The sequence below is a fragment of the Nipponia nippon genome, unplaced genomic scaffold (assembly GCF_047370975.1).
Source record: "Nipponia nippon isolate SJK-2023a ecotype South Korea unplaced genomic scaffold, ASM4737097v1 scaffold_2, whole genome shotgun sequence".
Classification (NCBI taxonomy): Eukaryota; Metazoa; Chordata; class Aves; order Pelecaniformes; family Threskiornithidae; genus Nipponia; species Nipponia nippon.
Window position 1 is genome coordinate 7,219,103 of NW_028262336.1, and position 26,862 is coordinate 7,245,964.

Sequence of the window (26,862 nt, forward strand, 5' to 3'; positions counted from 1 at the left end):
GAAGCCCCGCTGGGCCGCGAAACAGCACGAGGCTGAATGGATTCAAGGGCGGGACGGGCCGCTGGAAGAGAGCACGGGCTGCCCCCTCCTTGCCTTGGACTGAGCCCGGGTACGAGGCCCTACGTCAGCTTCCGTGTTTCTTGGAGATCGCTTCAGCTCTTTTGTAATAAGACTTCTTTTGTAATAAGCTTCTACTGAAACGCGTAAGCTTCTTCTCAAATTTACGATCAGTGAAAGCAGTTACTGGTGAGAGTTAGGCTAACGGTGTAAACCTAGGGAAAAAACCGCCTGCGTTCTACTTTAGTCTGTAAATTAAGTCCTCTTAAAATCTGCTTTGCCTCACAGCCAGCCAGAGCTCAGATGCGCATAGCTCAGGGCAGACCGCAGTCAGTCGCTGGCTGCTACGTGCGCCCTCAGAGGAGTGCTCCCAAATACATCTGCAAATGACCTTTACTTGGTTCCAGACCAGTTTGAAACCCACAGAGCGGGCCTCTCCTGTCACCCCCAGCGCTGCAATGACCATAGGTAAACGTAGAGGAAAAAAGCACGATAAACCTTTCAAGAATTACTTCAGGAACACTGCTAATTTTTTTTGTGGTAATGCAGCAACCTAATTGAATTGAAATCTGCGGTGAATCTAGTAACAGAAAACCCATGCTGGCCAGAGATGATGCTCGTAACCACTCCGGTAGGCAGATTTCCACCTTTCTATGCCCAACGGTGACACGCGAAACAGAGCAAGTGCTTTTAGGTACTTTTGCCTCACGCAGCCCACCGCTGCCGGCAGCAGGCTTGCCTGCTTGAAAGGACCCTGCAGCAGTTACCCTTACCAGGCAGGCGCTCTCCAGCACGTTACTCCCAGAAGAGCTGGACGGAGACAGGAGGGAAGGCAGCCGAGAAACCGCCCGGCCCGTTTAACAGTACGTCTGCAGCCGCGATGACACGAACAGAGGTGCCCAGTTCACAGGCTAGCGCCCTAACCGCTAATTGTCTCCCTTTGTAATGTGACAGTACCTACATAGGCGACAGGAACAAACTAAAATGGCATAGGACCTTCCGAATACTTCTAATTTTAGCAAAGGGCTGGATAAACAAGAGCATCCAGTAGACCCACATCTAAAACCCAAAGACCAGAACCGTGCATTTCAGTGGAAGGTGTTTTTTTTTCCTGGACCAAACTGCAGTCCGGGTTCTCTGCGGGCACACCCTACGGAGACTGGAAATGGCAGGTTACTATGGACAGAGCTGGTAAAATACCAACATTTAAGCCTGCTTTGTATCTCCCCTGAAAGGCTTTACTTTCTATTCCATATATTATTGCCAAACATTAGGCATTCAGACTAAAATTGCCTATGGCTCACGTCTGTGGCAGCAGATGCCTCTTTTCAGTTGTGCGTTATGTAGTTCAGATGTTAGGGAATGACTACAAAATAATTTAGTCCACATTAAAAACTCTGACAATCATTCCTCTGGAGTATGAAAGAGGGATCTATAACCATTGACACTGACCTAAATCCCAAAGAATAGTCCGGAGCGTGGAGCTGGAAGGAAGTGGTGACGCCAGTTGTCTGGCCTGGTCTGATCTTGTCTATCCCAGCATCCTGCGACAGGTCAAACCTCCATTCATTTCAGATGCCTCTCGGAGAAGAGCAGCTGTGAGACCAGCTGGAGATGGAGCTCTGGGAGAGCAGGGAGGGCTCCTTGTGCGTTTGGGGCAGTCGGTTCGGGTCCTGCGAGCCAAACCCAACTGGGCTTTAGAGCTTCATTTCCAAGAAGAGGACCTGAGACCAAACACTGCCACCAGGAAGCACGCCAGAAAGGCCGGAGCACATGCACCAACCTTTTTGCTTTTTTGCGACGTTCAGAGCACTACTGACTCTGCCCCAATCTCTGCTTTCTCCTAAAATACAGCCTAGTTCTTTCCACTTGGAAGGTCATTTAGGAACTAGAGTAACAAGGATAGACAAGTTTTAAAGGCTAAATTACTTGTATAAAATACTAAGAGGCTCTGCATTTTCCTCTATGCAAAGCATTCCAGTTGGCAGGGGGGGAAGTGTCTCTTTCCTTAAGAAGGAATTCAGAGCCACAACCTTCTCACGGGCTGGACATTCTAAGACTAAAAAAAGAACATTAAAAAGTAAAAAAAAAATACTCATTATTGGGAAAGTTTTTTAAAAGTTCTCAAGTAAAGTAATGGAAGAGAGAGGCATTATTGTTCATGTGGCAGCTAACACTGCTAGTCCCAGCTGAAGAGTAGTTTCCATTGGCTTCACAGAACTGAAATTCTCTTTTTGATACTCATCTCAAATTTAATGAACCTCTTCCATTTGTACCTGGTCTGACCTCAGCTGCAAGGTTTCTTTTTGCACTTGAGCCTTTGAGAAGAGGCAAAGAGCAGAAGACAGAATTACTCCATCCATTTTCTCAGAGTTGGCCTTGGTCATTAGCGCAGGAAGCGCTGCAGAAGAGGAGGAAATTCTGTCTTAAGGGTGCTAAATCAGTTAGAAACCCTTTGAATCTGGGATGAAAAAATACAAGTAGTGCCAGTAACACTGACTGATGAGGACACTGACAAATGGAAAAGCTCCCCATGATCGGTGCAGGCGGGATGGAGAATCAAATAACTGTTCTGTCCCTTGCAGATCTACAACACGTTTGCTCAGATTACAATATTCTCTAATGATCTGGCTCAAAAGCATTTCTGATGCAGGCAAAGTGTTTATTTGATAATTTATAAATCCAGTAATAGCTTCAGCAAATGCCTTCCTCTTTGCTTCCAAAAGGAAACGCCCTAGTTCAGGAATGACAAACGCTCCACTTAAAAGTTAACCCAAACTTACCACATCAATACTAGAAAGCAACAATGAACACCCCTGAAAGTAAAACGTTTTCTTTTGAACGTGGTACAGTCGATCATTCAAAAAAAAAAGAACTTTTCAAGGTGAGCGTTGTTGCTTGCTTTGACCAGGAGATGGAGAGGAAAGCGCAGCTAGAGCCTGGGCCCTGACAGAAGTCCTCACAGCAGGACTGCACAGCAGCACGAAGCCAAAGTTTGCAAAACTCTGCTCTCCTGGGGGCTGGGCTGCTAATAACCATGGAGGAACTGCGTCGCAGCGTGCTCTGAAACACCCAGACGGGCAGCTAAAACCAGCATTTGGTACATGAGTAACTGCGGGTGAAGGGGGGGAAGCCAAGTCCCTCTGCTAGAGGTACGATGTACATATAGAGCCCTTTACCAAGGCTCTTGCAGAATGGCTAAAACAAGCAAGGTAGCAAGCGAGAAATGACACAAAGGAAACAGGATATCATGCAGTCGTTCATGGTACTCTACAACTTCAAGTAAAACAGGGTGTCCGAACACACAAGTCTTCTGAGCAGAGGAGGAAAGAGTCTAACGCTGAAGGACACTTAAAACCAGCTCCAGGGCTGTGCTGGAGGTGGATAGAGAACAACCAGGTCCAGCAGCTCAGTTGCTTGGATCAGCTGCCTGGGGCACAACAGCGGTGCTCTTGCCACAATATTACCCTGCTGCCTGGCTCCAGCTCTAGCATCAGACTGAGAGTTTGGGCTTCCGAAAATAAAAACCACCCATCAATCCTCCCCCTGCCAAGTCACCCACATACAACCTTTCCTCCTCTTCACAGTCATGCAGTAAGCTGCTGCACTGTAGCCAGACTGTAATCCAAAGACTCAAAAACTAAAAAGCTAATTAAAGAAATAGGAACATGATTTTCCAGCTATCACCTTCACTATCAGAGAGCAAACAGGATCTTTGGCAAAAAAAAACCCCAAACCCAAGAACATTAGGCCTCACCCCAAAGATAACTGGACTAGGTTGTATCACATGCTGTAGGGAATTCTTCCAGGTGCCTGGGTGCATTGCTCCCAATTAAACCCCAAGTGATTAGGACCCTGAAAGCTTCTGATTTTCATGCCTTGGACCATTATTTCTTGCTGCCTCTGCCATTTAGTGCTGAGCTACGGCACCCACGGATTTTATGGCTGAAACTATGGTGTGTCTCACGCCGCAGGGATCCAGATGTGATCTTTGCATCTTGGGCCTGCCACTAAACATGAGAAATGGTTGTTGCACTTCACCGCCAAACCACACAGCACTGAAGGAGAAGCTGCATTGACCAAGGTGCAGGTAGCTGTCTGAAATTGTTTGACAAAGTGACTTTTGGAAAGTCTAACTGCAGCAACAACAGCCAGCAGAGATGAAGATTTCATTATATTGCTGCTGTTGGCTTTTCTGAATATAAGAACTGTGACCACAGGTCGCCTAACTTTCTTTTTGAACTTACCCAGCTTTTCCTTTGAGTCACTAATGGGTGCTATGCCTCTTCTCAGTTAAATGGCACCCACTGTTTGGGGGGAGGAGGGGGAGACACCATTGCCTGTCTGCCAGTGATTCTGGATGTTTTGCATCTATTTGACCACAGAACTGAAGCCCTTTCAGGCACATTTCAGCACAGCCATGGAAATACATAAATCTGCTGTGACAGTAGTTGCAGGGGGAGAGTTCTGTTCTTAGAACAGGCAGATAGTCACCAACTCATTTCAGCTTGGTGCCTTCAAAGTTTGGGGAGGCTAACATTTTTCTGATAAAATTAAATGCAATGCATTGATTTCCAGGGAGGTTCATCTTATATCTAGGGAAGCTGTCTTTGCTGGTATGAGACAGCAGTCTTAATCACATGGGAAGACGGACAGCAGTAGCTTGGGAAAAGGTCTTTACAGACCTTGTAAAAATTGACCTTTCTGGCTCTAAGCAAAATCCCGCAGCTCACCACTGGAATGACCTTCAGTGTTCACTTATGTAGGTATGGGGGGAATATAGTACCAGAACAGTTTGAAAAACAAACAAAAGAGTAGTGCAAAAAAAAGCAACCTTGGCCTAACCGTCTGTAGATGTACTATTATCAGAGAAACAGAGCTGTAATATAAATGTACAATGTACCTACCTGCCTGCCCTCCCTGCAGGGGAGAAGTGATTGCCAGTGCCTTTTAGAGAAAAGGTCTTAGGCTGCTAGCTACATGGGGAAGGATAGAGTGGGGAGGAAGCGGAATTTGTTTTATGAGATTTTTTCGAATATGTTGAGCATCCTCTAAGCGATAAGCTAAGAATATCCTTCCCCCAAATTCCAATGATAAAATTCTCACTGTGAGATCAGAGCCAGACATGAAAAATCACACTGCTAAGACTTTGTGCAAGCTCTGCTATGGAGTGTGTCCTCCCACAGTAACACTATACAGAAGGGCAGTGGTCAGAAAGCAAACACCAATACCACTTCCTCTCTGTTCACCAATTCTCAGCACAGGAAGCTTCGTGCTAGGAAGAAGAAGAAGAATCACCTCTTCTTAACTGCACTGCAGGGCTCTCGGGAGCACAGGAAAAGCAGTGACTCTGGCTGCTGAGGGTCACTGGCAGGGGATGATGGGGAGCTCACAGCAAGCTGGATGGTGGAAGAAACCCACATCGCCCACAAACACAAGAGCTACTTTGGAAGTTGTCAGGAAGATCACGTACACCCTTGTTCTGCTCGCCATCACTGCGGTCACAGGAGCTACAGGTACTTCCAATGGTACTTTGGTACCAACTCTCTGTTAAGGGCAGAGGAGGAAAAGGCAATGCATCAGAGTGATGTTTCCTCAATTCTACTTTGGGAAAGAAAAAAATCTAGGGGAAGGGATCTTTATGAATTGCTGAAGGGACATTTTGATGGAAACCCAATAACCTGCAAATCAAAACATTTCTAGCTGCAACTAGATCTTTTCAGTTGCCAACCAATAAGATGTTGAACTTGGGCTTTTCAATGAGTTGATGAAAACTGGTAACGATTTTCTTGGAGTACGATACCTTTCGTGATAATTAACAGACTTATTAAAAACACGTTTGATGGGAGGTTTTCTGGTCAGTATGAGCACCCTATCAAGCTTTACTCTTAGGTATCAGTGACTTGTCCTGACAAATGAAGTATACTGGGATTTTACAACACTAGATTCAGATGAAAGCTTTAATAAGACTTAATGGGAAGGTTCTTTGCCCTTTCCAAACTCAGTCAAATACTTAGAAAAGCTAATTCCAAAAATGTGGAATCTGAAAATGCAGCTATAATCCCTTCTCCTCCCTACTCTATGTTAATTATGCAAATTCCTGTTTTTCTTATTTGTTTTTGTTAGGACAGGTGAGGCAGGTCACAAGGCTGCCATCTTGACTCTATCAGGGATCTCTGCATCTACCAGCAAACAGGAATGTGCTTTCTTTCCAGTTAAATGTCGTACTCCTCTATTATTTCATCTGTCACCACTATAACCAAATGTATGCGAACACAGCCATGAATCTGGAGATCTATTCCCGCCTAAGAAGACAGAGACAGCTCTTGGGCTGGCACAGACAGGGCCTCACGCAGGCACGTAACAGCGCAGACATTTCTCTGTGAAGCACGGAGCAGAACTCCAAGGCTATGAGTGACATCCCTGGGCACCTTCTCACACGTCCCTCTCCTTCTTTCTCTCCTTCAGGGAACAACAGCGTGTCAGTGACAGTAGGCAACAGCTCTGTGCTCGCCTGCCCTTCCAAACCAAGTGTAATGATGGTAACGTGGAAAATAAGCCCCAAGGTTGGAGGCCGCTGCACCTTGGGGTACAGGGCTGATACGAACGAGACCAACAGAACAAACTGCAGTGACAGCATGAACTGGAAACTCACACCAGAGCGCGATCCTGCCCTTGAGATACGGCAAGTGGGAATAGCCCATGAAGGAAATTACACCTGTGAAGTAGTAGCAACAGAAGGGAACTTCCACAAGACGTACAACCTGATCGTGCTAGGTAAGGGACTCCTTCCTCATTTTACCGTTCTCCAAAGGACCGTGTCTGGGCCTGGACATACAAAGCTCCTCTCCCCATGCACCAGGGGAAGCGTGCAGTAAGAAGAGGAGCTTTCTTGCCGGGATAAATTGTCATGCATTTCATTGATAGTAGCTCTGTGTCTCCCTTCTCCTTATTTCCCAAAACTCTTCTCCCTTCTGCTGCCCCCTTTTCCACTGTCTAGTTAGAAACGACCGGTGTGAAGCAATTTCCAAGACACTAAAAGAGGATTCTGCATATGCATCCAGTTGTGCTGTAGAATCACTCATTAATACGCTAATTTAAGACAACTAAATCACGTGACAGTAACAGTTCCAAGTGCTGAGATACTCCATCACACACGGGATGTTCTTATCCAGACAGTAGGAATGGACCCACTTCCTCCTGTGCTGGCATTCAGATACACTTTAAACCACGTGTACGATGGCTGCTTAGGACACAAGTCTGATTCAGGCTTTATTTGCATGGGGGAAGAGTTCTCCAAACGGAAAAAAGAGGCACGATCTTTGCCTCTTGTGAGTTTGGCCCATGTCGCTGTAATGGGATGGCACCTCCAACCTTATTCTCTTCTTTTCACTGTGTTCATTGAGAGCAGCCCTGTCGAGAAGGACTTGGGGGTACTGATAGATGAAAAGCTGGACATGAGCCAGCAATGTGCTCTCGCAGCCCAGAAAGCCAGCCGTATCCTGGGCTGCATCAAAAGCAGCGTGGCCAGCAGGGCGAGGGAGGTGATTCTGCCCCTCTACTCTGCTCTGGTGAGACCCCACCTGGAGCACTGTGTCCAGCTCTGAGGTCCTCAGCACAAGAAGGACATAGACCTGTTGGAGCAGGTCCAGAGGAGGGCCACAAAAATGATCAGAGGGCTGGAGCACCTCTGCTATGAGGAAAGGCTGAAAGGGCTGGGGTTGTTCAGCCTGGAGAAGAGAAGGCTGCGGGGAGACCTTATTGCAGCCTTTCAGTACTTAAAGGGGGCCTACAAGAAAGATGGGGACAGTCTTTTTAGAAAGGCCTGCTCCAACAGGACAAGGGGTAATAGTTTTAAACTAAAGGAGGGTAGATTTAGACTAAATAAAAGGAAAAAAATTTTCACAATGAGGGTGGTGAAACACTGGAAGGGGTTGCCCAGAGAGGCAGTAGATGTCCCATCCTTGGAAACATTTAAGACCAGGGTGGATGGGGCTCTGAGCAACCTGATCTGGTTAAAGATGTCCCTGCCCATTGCAGGGGGGTCGGACCAGATGACCTTTAAAGGTCCCTTCCATCCCAAAGCATTCTATGATTCTATGATTCATTTTGGGTAGAGAACAAGAACATCCTATCCCAGCTGTGGCAAACTAACTCCGTGTATCTCCCCCTCCTGATGCTTTGCAGTCCCCCCCAGGCTGACCCTGTACTGTGATGACCACGGCAACACCGTGTGCGAGGCAGTGGCAGGGAAGCCGGCTGCTCAGGTCTTGTGGGTCCTAGAGGGCAACTCCACCCCCAAGGAAGAAGTCCATGACAACGGGACAGTGACTGTTCTCAGCAAGTTCACAGCACACAGCAGCAACGTGACTAATACCACCTGCATTGTGTCCCACCCAGCTGGGAACCAGAGCAAGTCCATAGCCTGTCACCCCTCAAGTAAGCTTCCCTTCGTGCGTTCGGCACTCAAAACCCCGTTTAGCCCTCTGTTCGTGCACTGAGACAAACATAGAATCATAGAATCGTTTAGGTTGGAAAGTGGCACTGGCAGGATTGCAGCAGGAACCGTGCAGCTGAGCTGAGGTTTCCAGTGAGAAATTTGTCAGGAGGGGGAAGAATAGACGAAAGCGCTGTCAGAACTGTAAAGCCCTTTGTGAAATTCTAGGAAAGGAGATGGAGTAGTCTTCCCTTCCACCAATAGGGCTGAATGGAAAGGCAGGACTATTCAGAAGTTCATGACGCACAAACACGTCAATGGTATGATCACCCAGATCTATGTATCATAATCCCGTTTTACCATTATATCTTGCTGACTGTTGGGTTACACATAGGTTGTGACAGGAAGACTGAAAGCCAATTTACAGCTTCCAAAGACTGGCTGGTAGGTGAAGGCTTTAGGCGGTGGAGTTGAAGACATTGCTGGGAAGTTGGGTGCAACCATACGCACTTCACTGAAGTACTCAGTTGGAAGAGAATCAGAGCTGAAATTTGCTGGGATGCACATGCAAGGCCTGCAGCTGGATTATGGGAAGTGGTGAGGAGGGGGATCTAATTAGTGCCCATACAGCAAAAAACAAGGCTCCTCCATCAAGGGCATAGGGGGATGTTGTTTATTCCCAGTTCTGTGCCCGGCACTGTATACCAGCCACCTTAGGTCATCCTCCGAAGTACAGCACAAAGAGAGCATTGTCTAGAAGATGCCATCCTGACAGAGGCACAGGGTAAACAAACGGTCTGTGAGATGTACTTAAAATAGCGGCTGTTTCTCCTTAGAGAATAGTACGCAGTTTCTTCACTGTGTCATCAGCCTTGCTAGTCTCCTGGGCCTCCTCTTCCTGGTTGCTGTTGGTCATCTCTACACCTCCTGTGATAGCAGGTATGTATGGAACACGATACAAACCCCTTTGGCCAGCCCTGGGGAAGTTTAGAAGGGCTTCTGGTACTAACTCATGTCATGCACAATCACCTCAGTCTGTCACAAACATGCCAGTTCAGCACGTGTTCGTGGAGGTTTGCCTGAGGTCTGCAACACCACAGCTGGGGGAGAGGGGGAGGGAGCCCATACATGAGTGTTAGGGACCTTCTTCCTGCTGCCATACTTCTTTCAGAAGCAAAAATACAAATGGAATGGTTAGTTTTTTCCACCCAATTGAGGGATCTGAACAAAGATTGCCAGGCTATGAAGATTAAAGAGGCAGCAAAATATCTTTCGGAGCTCGAAGCCAGACTTCTGGTCCATTTTGTCCTACTCAAAGAAAGCCAGGGAAGGCAGGGCCAATGTAGAAATTGCAGGAAGTATTGCATGGGAGCAGAACAGGTCTGCTGTTGTAACTGCTCAGGAGTTCTGGCAGCTTGGCCGATTACTCTATCTGAGCTAGCCTCTCTGTCACAAGGTGCAGTTGCTGCCTAGAATTACAGTACAAACACCACAGAGGCAGAACTAACTACTGTGTTCAAGCCACTTGAGCTCCAAGCTTTGCTGGGGCTCTTGGCAGCTCTCTGTTTGGTGCTGACTGGAGCATGGCCAGCTCTGGTTATGCTCATGTGAGATTACAGACAGAAAGCCTTACGTTCTTTTGTTTCTCTTCCAAATAAAAGGGAGGAATTCTGTTCTTGCATTCCTAGAGCCCAAATCACATTCCCAAAACAGCCTCGTCCTCACACTTACAGTACTGGTGTCTTGTTTCCTAGGACAATTAGAAACCAGTACAAGTGATGGCATTTTCCATCTGCAGAGCTGTCTGGGCCTATTTCTAACTCAGCACCCAAGCAGAGATGAAAGAAACTCCCGGTATGCCTCAGTCAGCAATGTGACACGCAGCAGGGACTCGCCAGTACCAAAGCGTTCAGGAGAAAGAAGCAAACACCTGCAATGCAGCCAGTGTAACTGTGCAGAAACATGGCACGCAGGGCAGATCCTGCCTGATCCCTGTCGGCTCTGTCTTCCATTGTCTCTCCAGTGCAACTACAGATGCTGTTATCACTCACGAAGTATCAATCTTTTTCTATAAAACCAAATCTAACATATGTGCAATAGGAAATGAATTCATGTTGTATAAAATGAAGTCACTCTATTTCAAATACATTGTATCCTAGTATTTAAGTATCGTGTCTTGTAGGATAAAATAAATCAGAAGAAATTTTCTTGCTTACTAATGAGCAGCAACCGTCCCAGGATGATCACGCAGGACTGAAGCTAAATTTGAGCAACTCTCATTTTCACTGTAAGAATTCTGAAGTGTTTCATCAACAGCTACAAAAAAGGGAGAGAGAGAGAGAGAATATTGGAGCTTGAGCAGTTCTTGCTACACGAAGCACAGAAATTATTACAATCCTGAGATGTAAGCCTCACACTCATTTACCTCTGCATAATCCGGAGAGCTGCAGCCCACAGAACACAGCTCTCTAATATTAATTTCTTTAAACACATCTTACTGGTCCTATCACAAGGGAGCCCTTCAGTTCAACCTTTCATTCGGTGACATGCTGCCACTACTAAGCCTCTAAACGTAGCTGTGCCTCTTCACCATTTCTTCACTTCTATTCTGAATAGATATGACTAGAGCTGAATATTACTACGCACCCGAAATTTCAAAGGAACCACATGTATTTCAGACCCACCTCACTCCTCCATGCTCAGCAGAAACCCACATTTCATCGTTGTTACTGTACGGAAGACTATTTCAAATTGTAATACATATGGAGACATTTTCCACTTGCTACAGTCATTCAATTTGCTAAATCTCTGCAATGAGATGTTAATGATATTCCTGTCAGATGTCAGCTTACATAAGGGCAGAAGTGGGAAGGTAGTGCAGGAGCACCTTTGCTAGGCATGCTACCCTGTGTTTGTGCATTACGGAGCTGTTAGGCCTTTCTACACTCTTCACAACCCTTCCAATCCCAGACTAAGGCTTTTTTTTTTTTCTTCCTTTTTTTTTTTCTTCTTTTTTTTTTTTCCATTAGCTATTCAAGCATTTATTTAATTTTTGGGGGTATCAGTTACACAGATCTCTAGCTCTCAGCGAGCAAGCTGGGCTTAGAATTGGGGCATTAATATGCTACAGAGCAGGTAAAACACGGAAGCCAAGGTACCAAACTCCTCTGGGCGTTGGAGGCTCCTTGGGGAGGGCAAGCCTGCACAAGTGTCCACAAACCTCAGCTGTTCTGAGTGCTTCAATGAGCCTCAGCCACATTTATGAGCTTTGTTGTAACGCCTCGTGCATACAGACCACGTTTAAGGTTGACAAGACAATTGCCCAGACCCCCAAGCCAGAAGAATACCTGCGTAAGGCTGAGTTAGATAGCATTGCAAGTGCAGGGAGGAGAAGAGGGTAGAGGGAACTCCACGGCTTCCACAAAGCCTGAACGTGATCCCGATCTTTGTTGTTCATTCACTGCTTCTACCCATGACTGACCACATCTCAAGCTTTGTGAGCCTCATTTCATATCTGAACCAGCTACTGAAGGAGCCAGGGCCAAAACCTCACCTAAACTTCAGTAATAAAAAAAAAAACCAAGCTTTTCAGTCTCAGCACACTAATACATAGAGGAGTTATCTAGCTTTATGCAGAAAAGGAAATGCCATATCACCACACTCCCTCCCTTGTGCAGCTTTTCTACCACTACCTTGCTGCCCCTCACCCTTTCCTGGTGCAGCCAATAAACTGGTGTAAATCACTGCCTGGGGTGGCTTCTGCAGAATGATGCCTGCAGGATGCAGAGAATGATTCTGCTGGCACAGTGCTGTGAAACTGCTCCTTTCATGTCTACAGACACAGCCCCGTTCTGTCCATCTGTTGTCATATATGGTTGTTTGGCCACAACAGAGTCTGAACTCTGCAGAGCTGACACGGAATGCGAATGAACTCGGCAACAAGAACTAGAAGAAAAAAACAATTCAGAGGCTAAGAAAATTACTGCTAATTCTTTGTGGTAACCTAACTGCTTTATCAAAAGGCCAGCAAGCAGAAAACCACACTGACTTTAGCTGATATTTGTAGCTGTCTTGGTAACTGAGTTTCCACAGTGCACATCCACTGACTGCACACGAGTTGTACTCAGCTAACCTCATCTCTGCAGCAGCTAAGCAAGCGCCGAGCACCTGCACATACAAACCTACATGCAAACACACAGCTTCTCCACCAGCAGTCTCATTTTATGTTAAGACCATCTGCAAAGCTGCAACTCTGCTTGGCTCTTACTAAGCATATTCTAGACAAAGGGAGTACGCAGAGAGACTCATCATCCTTTCCTTTCTTCACAAACTGCAGGGCAAGTCAGAATTTCAGAGAAACCACCAAAGACGTGCCCTAGGTTAGCAACAGCCCACTGGTGTTGGCGTTATTCAGGACATGTTCTTGTTGAGCTCTACTTACTACATTTCTTTTCCTTTTCTCCAGATCGGGCAGGTCTCCAGCCAGAAAGAAAAATATCTCACATCCTTTGTTGCAGTTTCCATTCAAATGGCTCGGAGTCTCTCTATCCTCCATCAGAGGTAAAAGAGATCAAACTCACATACCAGAGTCCACAGGGTTCTGTAAGGTCTATTTACTCTCAAAGCCATCGCAAATCCTCCTGCAGGAGAGAGGATAAGGGAACGTAAGCTTTCTACAGTCACAGTTTCAGCCCAGTCTCCTGGGCATCTACCGGAGCAACGAGGAACATTTCTTCCTTTCCCTCACTGGACACCCATCTTCTTACTGGTGTGCTCACCACTTGATGATGACAGATTTGATTGCAACGCACTAGATTGAATTTATAGCTGTTCGGGTATTAAGTGGCAGGCTTCCATGCTTGCCATGGGGCTTGCTTGCTTTACTGTATATTAGAGTCTAGTGCTCGTTAGTGGTTGCTTTTTGCAACCACTTGCTGTACTGCTTATCATCTTACTCTGCTGTGCTGGGAACATTTTGATAACAGCAATGGCAATGCGCCTGGGCTGGCAGACGGCCAGGGCATCGCTGCTGTTTCTGTGCTACTGCACCGAACAGGCTGGAACTCCAGTATTAAATTCAAGTTGAAGGGACTGTGACCTGTGGATGTGTCCACATGGAAGGAAGTACATATCGAAGTGTCTGTGGCTGTGGGTATGTCTGGGCCACAGAAGGTACACCTCTGAAGGGATTGTGGCCCAAGGATAAGTCCACACCAGAGAAGGTACACTTCAAGGCATCCGTGGCTGCGGATAAGTCCTTGCCACAGCAGGTACACCTCGAAGCATCAGTGGCTGTGCACGAGGCCATGCTGGAACACCTCAAAGTGTCTGTGGCCATGGATAAGTCCACGACAGAGCAGGTACACCCCTGAAGGCACTGTGGCCATTGGCAGGGCCATGTTGGAGCAGATACACTCCTGAAGGGACTGTGGCTGTGGGTAAGGCCACGCTAGAGCAGGTACACCTGTGAAGGGATTATGGCCCATGGATAAGGCCACACTGGAGCAACTGTGGTTGTGGATAAGTCTATGCTGCAGCAGGTTTTCCCATGGAGAGACTGTGGCTCATAGATAAGGCTCCACTTGGAGCAGGTACCCCCTAAGGGACTGCAGTCCATGGATAAGTCCAAGACAGAGCAGGGGAAAGGGAAGGGGTTCATTGCAGTATTAAACCCTATGGTCTGGTCCAAAGAGACCAGGGGTGGAAATTGTAATGGATATACCTTTAAATTCTTCTAACCCATGATTTGAGTTTCATGTTATAGGAAGTACTATAGCAGGAACCACCAGAACCAATGGAGCACAAGCCTTACAAGAAGCAGAGCAAGTGCAGCAGTGACCCAACCTGAGCTGGCTTTGGTGCCTTACAACTCCATGCAACACAACCTCTCCAGTCCTGAGTGACCACCATCACAGATAGAGCCCAAAATCATGGACTAAATGAACTCAGTGAACGTTTTATGGACATTTTACAGCAGGGTGGTCAACAAACTAAGGGAATGATATCTGTGTGTATATATCAAAGAATGGGAAGAAGGGTGGTGGTTAATGATGATGTATTGGATAGTGTGTGGCCCGAGCATTATGTAAATGGTAGGAAGTAAGGGGTGGTGAATATGCTCGTTTGGGCTGGGGTAGAATTTATATTCTTCATAGCAGCTGGTATGGGGCTATGTTTTGGATTTGTGCTGGAAGCAGTGTTGATAACACAGGGACGGTTTCTTACTGCTGAGCAGGGCTTACACAGAGTCAAGGCCTTTTCTGCCTCTCACCCCACCCCACCAGCGAGGAGGCTGGGGGTGCACAAGGAGTTGGGAGGGGACACAGCCGGGACAGCTGACCCCAGCTGACCGCAGGGATATCCCACACCATATGACATCATGCTCAGCAATAAAAGCTGGGGGAGAAAAAAGGAAAGGGGGACACTTGGAGTTATGGCATTTGTCTTCCCAAGCAACCATTATGCATGATGGAGCCCTGCTTTCCTGGAGGAGGCTGAACATCTGCCTGCCATGGGAAGTAGTGAATGAATTCCTTATTTTGCTTTGCCTATGCATGCAGCTTTTACTTTGCCTATTAAACTGTCTTTATCTCAACCCATAGGTTTTCTCACTTTTACTTTTCTGATTCTCTCCCCATCCCAGCAGGGGGAAGCAAGCAGCTGGGGGGGCTTAGTTGCTGGCCTGGGTTAAACCACAACAGCAGAAAAAACATTGCTTGCCTTTTTATGGGACTGTTTTTTTTTTTTTTTTAACACATATACCAGTTTCAAACTACTGTTCTAAAAAAAAAAAAAATCACCAACCTCAAGTAGGGGGAAAAAGTTCTAATAAATTCAGAGACTGCATTAACTTTCTCCCCCCGCCCGTAAATAAGAACTGACTTTAAGTTCTCCAGCAGGCACGCACAACTGAGAGACCGCAGACTGACCACAGACTCGTTTTTTTCGTCACTTGGTAAGCCTGCCCCAAAATATTACATAAAACCCCTTTCACATCCTGTTCACTTGCAGCATGATCTCAGGCTGTTCCAGCATCACCAGCTGTGTCTCTTCCACATTACCACTATTTCAGTGTTACAAGTCCCTAGTACAAGTCTCTTCATATCCCTACTACTTCTGTTTGAGTATGGCGAACAGGAACACTGGGAAACCAAAAGATGCTCTGACTTCACAGAGTATTTCTGAAGCTTGGTACAAGGATACTAACCCATGTCATCCCACTGACAAGCTATCACACCAACCTGTAGAGCATCCTGCTTTCCTTCCACATGCTATGATTCATACAAGCGGAAGCAGCAAGAGAAAATGAACAGGAAAATGTGTTTCTCACAATGACTTCTCATTTCACATATATAAACACATGGACAAAGATGCAAAAAGTGGCATATATTTGTTTCCCTAAATCTACCTGCTCTAGGTAGAACAAGACTGGATTACTTCAGAAACCCTTATGAAGAGTTTGCATCTCTTTGCTTCCACGTCCCCTGATGCCCATGAAGAAGCAACATGTGTGCCGAAGTGCCCAAATTGGCAAAGTGCTGGCAAATATAGACCTGTTCTGCCAGGTGTTTGAGGTGGCTGGCAAAAATCCTCACTTTAAGGCACGGGGATGATTCAAAAGGAAAAAGGCACTACAGCAGCCAGAGCTAGAGAGGAAAGCAAGAGAAACCCCAGCCTCCTCCTTGATCTAGAGTTTGTTGTATCAGCAGGACTCGTACGTAAGAAAATGCTGTTGCTCCTTGGGCATTTTGTGCCATCAGAAACCAGCCTCAAAGTCCTCCCTACCCACCCCACTGCTAGCAGCTTATTCCCACCTCCACAATGTCCCTATCACTGACATTGCCACAAGTTTATGCAGCTGCTCACTGAATGGAGTTAGGGAACTCAGCAAGCAAGAACAAGTCGACTTTCTGGTCTGATTTACCACAAGACAGGGGTAAGGCAGGGGGGACCACAGGGGTGGAAAGGAATGGCCAGGGACAGGGCAGGTGGGAACATCTGCTTAAACAGCAGTGCCTGCTTAGTCCTCTCAAGTGCTGATGGTGGTCCAGTGCAAGAGTGGAGTTGTGTTCCAGTTAAAGGCAATATCTCCTTATGGTGGGGGAGAAACCGTGGGGCAGACTGCAAGGGAAGACACAGATAACTGAATTTTAAGGGCTCTTCTTGTATCTATAGACAAACAAACAACAGACATTTCTACTTAACCCTGCTATTCACAGTTTCCCCCATTGCTGGCACAGAAACTTTCTGCAAAAGCAAATTTAGAGCCTTTGTTGTTACTTTTCCACCCTGGGACATGTTCAGGCATTGGCCTTTAAAGAAAAGATCTCAGGTTATTATTTTTTGGGGGAAAGCTGGGGTCACACCCAGACAGTGCTAACACCCTGTCAGTACTGGAGGTAGAATATGTTCCTCCAGTTCCCTAACATCCAGTGTAAAATTTATTTTCACCTAGCTGTGTGAGAAGTGAAAAAACAGAAGGCATAGTCACTGTATTTCTTTTCACATACTTTCCCAGACTGACAGCACAGGAAGCTTGGTGCTGTGGAAAGGGATCTGCAGCTCCAAGCAGCTAATCATTCAGGAGCAGGCAGGTCAGGGTGAACCAGCACAGCAAATAGCAATGCTGGCTACCGAGAGCACAGCCACAAGGTCCTCCTACTCAGCTGAGCAAGGCAGCCACTTGAGCAGTAAAAACAAGTGGTGTTGACAAGAGTTTTGTTGGAAGGGTTGCATGAGCCTTCATGCTGCTTGCTACTGGAGCAACAGCCAAGACAGACTACCGTTTAGGAGCCAGCAGCTGTCAAACCTGGAGGTCAGGGCAATGCGCACCAATTGCTTCTTAGCTTTGTTGTACCCATGGCTAGGCAGCATGCTTCCATCAGGAACAGGGTGCTGATCAGCAGCTAGATAGAAAAATGAAGGAAGAAAATTCACTGCAGGAGCTATAATACAATTAGCCTGTGTCCCCCAAGAATTGGAAGTCTTCCAGAAAAACAGGACCAGGCAGGTGGTTGCTCCCCAGATTTCCTTATCATGAGGTCACACAGCAAACTCACTGCAGAGAAAGCATCAGAATGACCTTCCTGGCCCACTGCTGGACAGAAAGAAAGGGGAAAAGAAGTGAATGTTGTGGGGGGTTGTTTTTTGGGAGGAGGTGTGTGGGAGGGAGGTGGCAAGGAACAGCTTAGGAAAACGTTCAGCTTTTGTTAGGTAAATGACAAGCCCCAAACTAGAAGTTTCCAACTGCACATCAACATGTACCAGTTGCTTTTGTGGGGCTTTTTGGTGTATGATGTAAACTGATACTTTCCATGTGTTCAGGCACTCGTCAAAAGATTTTCGTCAAAAAAAAAAGATTTTAAATCAAGATATTTTAGGGAAATATCTTTTTATGAAAAGCTCACAACTGAACCTACTCAGAGGAACAAGCATCAAACTGTGATTCTTACTGATGTATAAGACTGAGGACAGGAGGTTGCTTTGGAGCAGACTGCAGATCCAAGTGGCCGCTTGGGGCCTCTGCCCATTGAGACACAGGCCAAGGCACAGCCATCAAGGCATACCAGAGCTGGACATAATCCAGAAGAACAAAAGCATTTTCTGGGGAAGACAGGGGGCACATTTTAAGCGAGGACAATTTTGCATTCCAAAAGTTCAACCGAGTTTATTTCCATGAGCTTTTTTTGGTGTTTCATGCTGTCGCTGCAGCACGCCCACTAGTGATAACATCGGCTTCAGCAGTGACCATGTAACCAAGGTAGTGACTAGAGCTGCTCTGTGCAGCAGGGAGGGCAGTGGATGTTGTGTACTTCAACTTCAGGATTTTTGGCATTGTGCCACAGATAAGCGTGAATCTAAGCATTATGCATAACTGGCAAGGGAGTAGAAGAAACTCCACCTGGTATTTTTGGATATCACTACTAATCGGATGCACAGTAGCATTCCATGTTTTCAGAATAAGATCAGCTCCCTGGAAGCACTGAACAGAGTGTTTAGGAAAAGGAACACATGTAAGAAAGGCCTTTATGGCTCATCTCCGTAGCACTTCTCTGGTTCACTGCAACCAAGCTGCCTTTTAGCTTTGATCAGCTGAAAATACCAATCACCACTGCCTCTCACAGCAACTAAATGTATGCCTTCTGCCATAAGTCCCCTTCACCCTTTGGAGCAGCTAACCACAAAGATCCAGAAAAGTAACTCATTATCTTCCTTGAAGCATTTACAACACTACTTGTCACTGTGATTTCCAAACAACAACAAAAGAATCCACCACCAAACCCCACATACTTAGGAGCTGGATTGTCCCTGTGTTTTGAGGAGACTGGCTAAAAAGCAGCTGCGTGCACTGTGGTTTCCACAGCGATGCTTCTGGGTCTGTTGCAATGCTCCATCCTTGCACAAAACACTCAGGGCATCGGATAAAGCAGATATTCACCCACTTCAAACCCATTCAGGGTTACAACTGAAAACACAGTGCAGAGGAGACCAGACAAGAATCCCATACCAAAGGCAGAGCTGGGAACATATTTATGATGGATGTTGAATTTCCAAATACCTCAATTTTCTTCAGCCAAAAAAGCCTTAGAATCAAACATTCAGATTCAACATCTAGAAACCTTTAAGTCTTTCCTAAAGTCTAACAACAATAAAAAATGCACAGAAAATCCCCACAATGAATCAAGTGATGTTTTGCCTCAGTTAAAACTCTCATTCCACCCTAAAAGGAAAGTGTTATTACTTGCTTGCCACATAAGATGGAGATTAAAGAGGAGATAGTGTATTTTAGAACGGTTACCTTGGTTTTACACAGAACAAACACGTCAGAAAGAACATTAGCAAGTCTATGTAGTCTCGTGCACCAAGATATGAATAACCATGTAAAAAAAAAAATCTGGAGGCTTATCAATAAATGTATTCCCACGGGAATGTATGAGAAATAGCATTTTCAGTCCACATTTGAATCAGAGCAAAGGCTGGAGGTGAAGAGAAGAGCGGTTCTCCCCCCACATTCACCTAGATGCTTACTTATTCTGCACATCTGCTCATGACATAGCAGCAAAATATTGTATTGAAGTAGCATTTGACATTATGCTGGTGAATGTAGTCCTGGGTGAATTACTGCTCTATGTTTACAGTCATTCCCAATACTGCTCTGAAGAGCAGTACAGCCTGAAACTCAAGGCAACTGAAATTGCCATGTAACTCTAGAATCTAGGAGTTTACTTTAATCAGATCTTTGTTTTTGTTTCTTCTTCAAACATGAACCCAGGTTTTACCTCACTTATTTGCAGAAATAAAATAAACAATGGCTCATATTCTAGAGAGCAAGTAAATTCCCCCTAGTTCAGGGTATTTTAACCACAATTCTTTGTTAGCATGTCTTTTAGAAACATTTTCCTGAAAGAAAAGTATGGATTTTGCCACAGATCCTCCTGGAGTAGGGATAGTAGATATTTTCCTTCATGACATAAGAGACCAAACCTGTCTTCTTTAGAGATTCTGCGGGAACAGTCCTCACCATCAGAGCAGGACTGCTGAAAAACACTAATACTAGAATTAGCTTTAGCCTTACTATAGAATTAAAGAGAAAGATAAATGTGTGCCTGCTTTCCTGTTTGAATTTGTTTGGCTACGCCTTCCAGCCATTAATGGGCAGTATACCTTTCACACAGAAGACAGGATCCTTTAACATCTAGTGTTTCTTCTTGGGTGGCTTCAGTAGGTTATTTATTTGTCAAAAGAACTAGTTTTCAAACAAGAGTTTTTCAACAGATCTAAGGAAATAAACTAGTGCCTAGCCATGATGAAAGTTAGTGGGAGGCAAACTTTTGTTCCCTAGAAGACTGAAGACAGGCACCTTTCTATTCATAAACGGACCTTCAAGATTTCTGGACCAAAGTCTTTCTAACAAGTCACCCTTCCATTGGGGTGAACACATTCTCTCATTCACATCAGCAGAAAGTTTGTCTACAAGTGGCTCAGTTTCCAAGATGGGTTGAGCTGAAAGTAGTCACTAGGGGAAGAAAAGTTCCAGATCCCATAAATCTATTGGTCTCCACAAAAGCTTGCTGTATATACCACCAGAAAATATCTTGTTGAACTCATACAGCTTAAGACTGACTACAAGCATGGATTTCTGTGCAAGGATATTTGTGCACAGTTAGTTGAGTTACCATATCATTTCAGTCCTACAGAGCAGGGATGATATGCAAATAAATCATAGGCATGAGAAAGGACTTCATTTCAAATAGCTCTTTTATGGTTGCTGTTATTGCTTTATGATAAGCAATCTGTATTATTGAAAGCCACAGGAAGTCTAAGCACAGCAAACCACACTGACCCAGCTCACATTCATACTTACACTGGTGAGTGAGTTTCCACAGTAAAATAAACCTATCACAATGGAGGGCACTCAACTGATTTGAATCAGTTGAGCTTCGCACGCACTTACCAGGACACACCTCACCAACAAGGATACTTACATTTCATTCAACTTTGAGTCCAAGCAAGATGCTACAGCCAGGTGCCACCACTAGGCTGGGTCAAAATTTCAGAAGTGCCACAGAAAAGTTGCGCTGGTCGCTCCTTGCTAGTGCCTGTCAGGCGTAGATTGAAGCAGTAACCGTATTGCAGAGTTGGGGGTATCCAGCCAGAGCACAAGAGAAAAAGAAAGAGCGAGCATCTTTAAGAACTCCTTTCTACATATCCAGCCATGGGTTTCACTTTGCTCAGGGACAACAAAGCTCAGCATCGCACTCTGGACACCACAGGATCACAGGCAAACTGGAGCTTCTCCACTATTTGCAGATAATCCATTCTTGAACTCCCTTGGAGGAGGAACGAGAGCAGAACCCAGAGCAGCAGAAGACACCGCTCTGAGTTCCAGCACCATGTCTGTGTCAAGCAAGCAAAAGACAACCCTATTAAGCTATCAGCAGTACTTCTAACAAAGCTGTTTCCCCTGCAGTTTCTTTTCTCTTACAGACCCAGTTTGCCTCAGCTGCAGGCCATTCTGGTAAATGCCCGGCCACAGCTGGGCAAAATAATGAAGCCCCTCATTAATTCTTTCTGAATAGTCTTTCCCTGTGGTCCATGTACACTGTCACATTGTGACTAATTACAGACTAAAATAATGCACATATGCTATGCAGTGTTTGGGCCTTTCCTTACTTCTGACTGCTTCATTTTCAAGCCTTTAATAATGTGTATTTAACATTATTTTCTTTGCCTTTTTTTTTTTCTGTCATCTTCTTGATGTAATATCTTTACATTATGGTACAAAGTGAGCAAGAAGTGGGTGGAGCTTCTTGTGAGAAAACCAGCCATTAGTTTTAACTTTCCATTACCAAAACAAACCGAGATCAGTAAGTTTCAAGTCTTCCTCTGCCACACATGCTTACTTGCAAAACAGCAAATCTGCGACCACAGGTTCTTTATTTTTTACTCAGTGTATCTGTCCATCAGAGGATTATGAAAAATCCACCCACATCTTCTCAGCATGTGAGCTCCCCAGTGACCTCCGTTCTACGTATCTCGAGGTAGCAATACCTTGCTAGGTAAGCACCTCAATCTCCAGTGTATTTACCCACACAATAGCACTTTTAATATGCATGTGATTAGAGTTAGAAAAGTACATGCAATTACCTGCTCAAGAGTAAACAGGAAGTCTGAAGTCTGGAACAAGGTTGATCTTAGGTTATGCTACAGACAGTGTGGCACCTTAATCCATAGACCCTTTTCTGTCATGCAGTATGACTAATAGAAGTCACAGGAGTGACTTCAGTACCTTCTGCTAAGTGGAACTTGTCACTTTGGAAAGGGAGTAGATAAAAAGGAGAGGCAAAAAAAGCTCTAATCTAGAAAGGAACCCTCTGAAACATGAGTAGGAGGAAAAGCCTTTTACTCTGACCCAACTATACTGTGTTTTTTTCACAAGTAGGCTTTATGCAAGTACAGGGCAGAAGTATGGTAGGTGCTTGTAGGTGGGACTGATACAGTCAGCTCTTAAGAGTGTGCAACAGTTCCCATTATAAGAGTGTTTGACAGTTTAATATTGCCAAATGTTATGAGTTTGCGCTGGAATTATCTGTGGTAGATGTCTGCCTCAGCCTGATATTTGATTTTTTTTTTTTTCCCTTTACGTTTTAGCTTAGATCAATAATTCAATAACATTGTACTCATAGAAGAAAGCATGGACAATCTTTAAGTCGAAAACCTGTAGCAGTGACATATCTTAGATCAGGCAGTTAATGTTCGGCAACGTTTGCCTTTCTGTTAGCGATATGCTGTGCTAGGTCCCATAAAGGCCTGGCTAAAATTAATCAAGGGACAAGACTCTGTAGATGTACAATTCATATATGCCCTGCACTATTCGCTGAATCTTTCTTCCCCAGGGAACATGCATGAGTTCCAGAGAATGAAAGCGCAGGTATAGTCCAGTGTTGCTATAAGAATTTATATGCAGAAATATGAGTGTAGACACAGACCCTAAGAGTCTTTGCAGGAGCAACTATATCATTTTGAAACAGAAGGATTTTTACAGACAGGAAGGTATCTGTATAAATTCAAGTTCAAACCAATTCTAAGCCTGTAAGTAGGAACAAAATAAAAAAAGAGGGCTAGGCCTGCCGTTTCAGAAAAGGGAAATGGAGTGAGAGTGACACAGCCCTTTGTATAACTGGACAGAGAACACCACTTGTTGTGTTTCCTAAGTCAGGGGGATTTAGGATTGCTAGATTTGCCATGACAGAAAAACACAACGAGCCTCTAAGGTTCAGAGGAAGAGTCCAGCAGAAGAGAAGTGATCTAAAGAAGAAACCTATAACCATGACCGTCAATCCAAATCCCAAATACTGCTGAAGAGCAGCAAGGAAACTGAGGAAGAGTGACACACAAGTATTCCCACTTTAGGCTCTATGCCCCATGCTGTGTAATAGAAAGAGCTTGCTTTAGAAACTTGCCTGAAAAGTCTGTTTCTTTGTATGTCCCATTAACCCAAAAGATAAGGCTGTGTACCAGAAAGATCACAAGGGTGAAGCATTGGGAAAACAAAATCTAACTTTTGGCTGCCCTGTGTGGGTCAGTAGCTGTCCTGGGGGTCTGTGGCACTGGGATCCTTGGGTTCCATTTACAGAAGTAATCCCTATAGAGACTTTTCTCAGAAAATGGGCCAAAACCAGCAGAGCCAATGACTGAAGCAGAAAGTCATGCACCAGCCTTTCTGCTTTTTGGCTCTAGCTGTGTCAACTGCTGCTAGCTAGCCCCATATTCTGGGGGCTTAGCCTGTCAGCACAGAGCTAGCCATTCGTGAGGAAGAGCACTGCACAAGTTCAGTATTGGAATTACCTGTGTCCAGAGCAGAAAAGGCTCCATTTTATTCAGTCTTTCCCACACAGCCACTCTCGTCAGCAGTATAGCTGGAGAACACAGGCATGAGCCAGATTTCCACCTGATACAGTCAGTATTTTGACTGTTAGTTAAAAGAGGCTTCTGCACAGCCACGTCCATGTTTTATGAAGTATTTTAAAGACAAGTTAGACCTACTAAGAGGTACCACCTAGGCATACAGGTTCATGTGTGTGCCTGTGTAGGCAGTACAGTTTCCAAGCAGTCTAAGCCATAGAAAGTGCAGTGTGTAAATCAGCCTTCAGAGCAAAGAGAACATTTTCCTTTTGCACTGATAAGCAGCACAATAAGCACTTCACAGGACTAAATTGGGGTTGCTATTTGTTCTTCACAGTAATATAACTGCATGACTGAAAGCCACAAAGAGTTCAGTAGCAGAAAGCTACAGTGGCCTGAATATATATTTTAAATTAACACGAAGATCAAGTTCACACAGTGAAAGTGGTCCTGCTGCAGCTGAAAGGTGCTTGGTTATTATAAAATCTTTTTTAGAGCAGCAGAACAACTTGTGAGTTCACATGCAGTCACACAGAGGATGCACACATGCCATCGCCCAGGCACAAGAGAAGCCATTCCCTCATCACAAGAGAAGTTTATACTTCAAGACCTACTTAGGCCTCTCCGAGAAGTTACTGGCCAAGACTACTCTGGGCAAAGGGTATACTGTAGATTTTGTGGATATCATTCATCAGCGGCCTGACTCATGAGACTGTGGGCCTTGTCATGATTTCTGATATTATCAGAGAAATACTTTGTCAGCAACATCCTCTGAGTACTTGCTGTATTTGATTTCTGCTAGTAGCCTTGTTTTATCTTTTATATTTGTTCTGTTCACTATTTACAGTTTTTTTCCAAATTGATTAGATGCTGTCTAGACAAACTGTAAGAGAAATAAATATCAGACTTTTCCCCAGAGATCCAGAAATTGCCTTCAATTTTCCCCTACCAAAAATGTCCAGTCAACAAGCTTCAAGACTGAAGTGAACACAAACAGTTTTACCTGGGAAATAGCAAAGACCTGACTACAGATGCCAATGCATTATTACTACTCTAATTCATTATTACTTGCCAGTTTGTCCCAGAGGATTACACAGAAGCCCACCCACATCATCTTAATGTGCAGGATGCCCTCAGAGAGACAAACTCTCTGCTGATCAAGGCCTTTATAGGTCAGAAGTTATGTTTAATCTGGTACCTAAGTAAGTCACCCTCTACTACTGAGGTAAGCAGGTGATTTCATTAGTATTTTAGAGATGGGGGGGCAAAGGGCAAAAGCATAAGATATCCTGTGAGGCCTGGGAATAATTGCCAGGTCACAGAAGGGGCAGTAGCAACTTAAAAATACAGGGCTCTTTCCAGCACAACTTCCCACCTCCCCCAGGCTATGTGGTTTTAGTTCTGATTATGCTACATTTTCCAGAGATAGACAGTATGCACTAGGACAGGCATATGGAACAGGATTGGTACCAGTTCCGAAGCCTCATCTCTGCCCCATTCCTCATGTTTTCTCCAAGTACCTGGGAGGCCTCTTTGGACATGGGCTCAGAACTCCACTCCCGCTAATGCCTGAGCACCTCTTCACTGGAAAAAGCATCAACACCACAAATGTAGAGAGACATATATTGTTATCACTTTGCAGAAGGGTTGGGAAGGGACTGTATAATTTTAGTATTTTCAGTGCTAGAGGAAGAATGCGTTTCTTCCACTAGCTCAGAATAAGAAAACTCTCTCTGATATGAAACACAGACAAGAAGAGACTCCTACCCCATTTGAGCTCTGCTGTAGGGTTTATCAGCCACAAATCAGCCCCATGAGGAGAGGCAAGGTGAAGAAGGTGCAGGAAGCCCAGCTCTGCAAGAAGGCAGGGTGTGGAAGCTCTCCAGCTTCAAGGACCTAATCTGCCAGAATAACGGGGAGTCACGGCACAGTAGTGAAGAGGGCAATGACTCTGGTTGCTGAAGATGTACCGGCACGAGAGGAATCTGGCACAAGCCAGACTTTATGGAAGACCCATCTGAGACAGAGACAAGAGCAGGCTTGAATATTGAGTGCAAAGACTGCTTGTGCCTTGTGTGAGGAGACCACAAGTACAATGGGCAGGTCAGACTGTTCTTTGGAACACAGTACTGTTACATGCCAGGGCCAGGGCCCTGTGCCCAGGCTGTTTCTTTCTAACTTTGTCACAGTCTTAGCCAGACACCAAGATCACATCAGAGATCAGGTCAGAACCCTAGGTGTTCACATGAGGTATGGGAAACAGAAGTTGTGGAGGCCAGTTGGGGAAGGGTCACATTGCTTCCTGAAACGGTATGTAGGCCAAATGTCTATCCCAACTGACCAGGGAATAAGTGCTGCATTAACCCAACGTGTCCATAGCAGTCACAATGCAGAACCACTCTTCCATAGATAAACATACTCCAGGATAATTGAATTATACCACAGAAAGAGCTGGTCAGAGACCCAGGTCCTCTGGAATTTAACCATCTTCATGCTGGCATTAGGACAGCAGACTTTAGGGAGGAGAAAAAAAGACTTACAAGAACTAGTATCAAACTTACAACCTATCTTATGAACTAAATATTAAACTTATGAAAACTAAATACCAAATAAATATCATTGAGGACCCAGAGTATACACACAGTTTTTCTGTAAGTGCTTGAAAAGTAGTTCTAGGGACTGCATCCCTTTGTAAGGTCTCTTCTGCTCCATGCTGAAAATAGTACAAGTTTTTCTGAACATGATATTTAAAGGCAAATAATGTCACCACTCATTGATGATTTCTGCTCATAGCACCATTGCATGAGAGCTTTAACGTCTCATTCAGACATGTAATTCTAAGAGCTGATGGAAACTTTTCTCCTATTATTATCAGTAATTTAGATACTTTTTTCTTTAGAATTAAAAAGATATGCTAAAGAAATTACAACATAAGAATATAGTTGAGATCACTGTCTCTAATC

General features: G+C 45.0%; 1 protein-coding gene and 1 long non-coding RNA gene across 5 annotated transcripts; one reads left to right on the forward strand and one right to left on the reverse strand.

Moving 5' to 3' along the window:
• Positions 1 to 9: 9 nt before the first annotated feature.
• On the forward strand, positions 10 to 15,022 carry LOC148055625 (cell surface glycoprotein CD200 receptor 1-B-like). Of its 4 annotated transcripts, XR_015704430.1 has the most exons (7): positions 10 to 920; positions 5,317 to 5,573; positions 6,526 to 6,834; positions 8,245 to 8,496; positions 9,331 to 9,433; positions 10,249 to 10,548; positions 12,960 to 13,010. XR_015704430.1 is itself a non-coding variant. In XM_087755886.1 (6 exons), exons 2-6 carry the CDS (start codon positions 5,435 to 5,437, stop codon positions 13,150 to 13,152), a joined length of 996 nt encoding a protein of 331 aa, XP_087612012.1. In that variant the 5' UTR covers positions 10 to 920; positions 5,317 to 5,434; the 3' UTR covers positions 13,153 to 15,022. The 4 variants fall into 4 exon arrangements, 3 of the variants coding, with proteins under 3 accessions (XP_087612012.1, XP_087612014.1, XP_087612013.1); XM_087755886.1 differs by lacking the exon at positions 10,249 to 10,548 and having other exon boundaries at positions 12,960 to 15,022; XM_087755888.1 differs by lacking the exon at positions 12,960 to 13,010 and having other exon boundaries at positions 10,249 to 10,665.
• LOC148055626 (uncharacterized) lies at positions 10,663 to 21,113 on the reverse strand. Its single transcript, XR_015704433.1, has 3 exons — positions 20,980 to 21,113; positions 12,936 to 13,134; positions 10,663 to 10,810 (listed from the first exon to the last, which is right to left on the reverse strand). It is a non-coding gene; the product is annotated as an uncharacterized LOC148055626 (long non-coding RNA).
• Between the last annotated feature and the right edge of the window lie 5,749 nt (positions 21,114 to 26,862).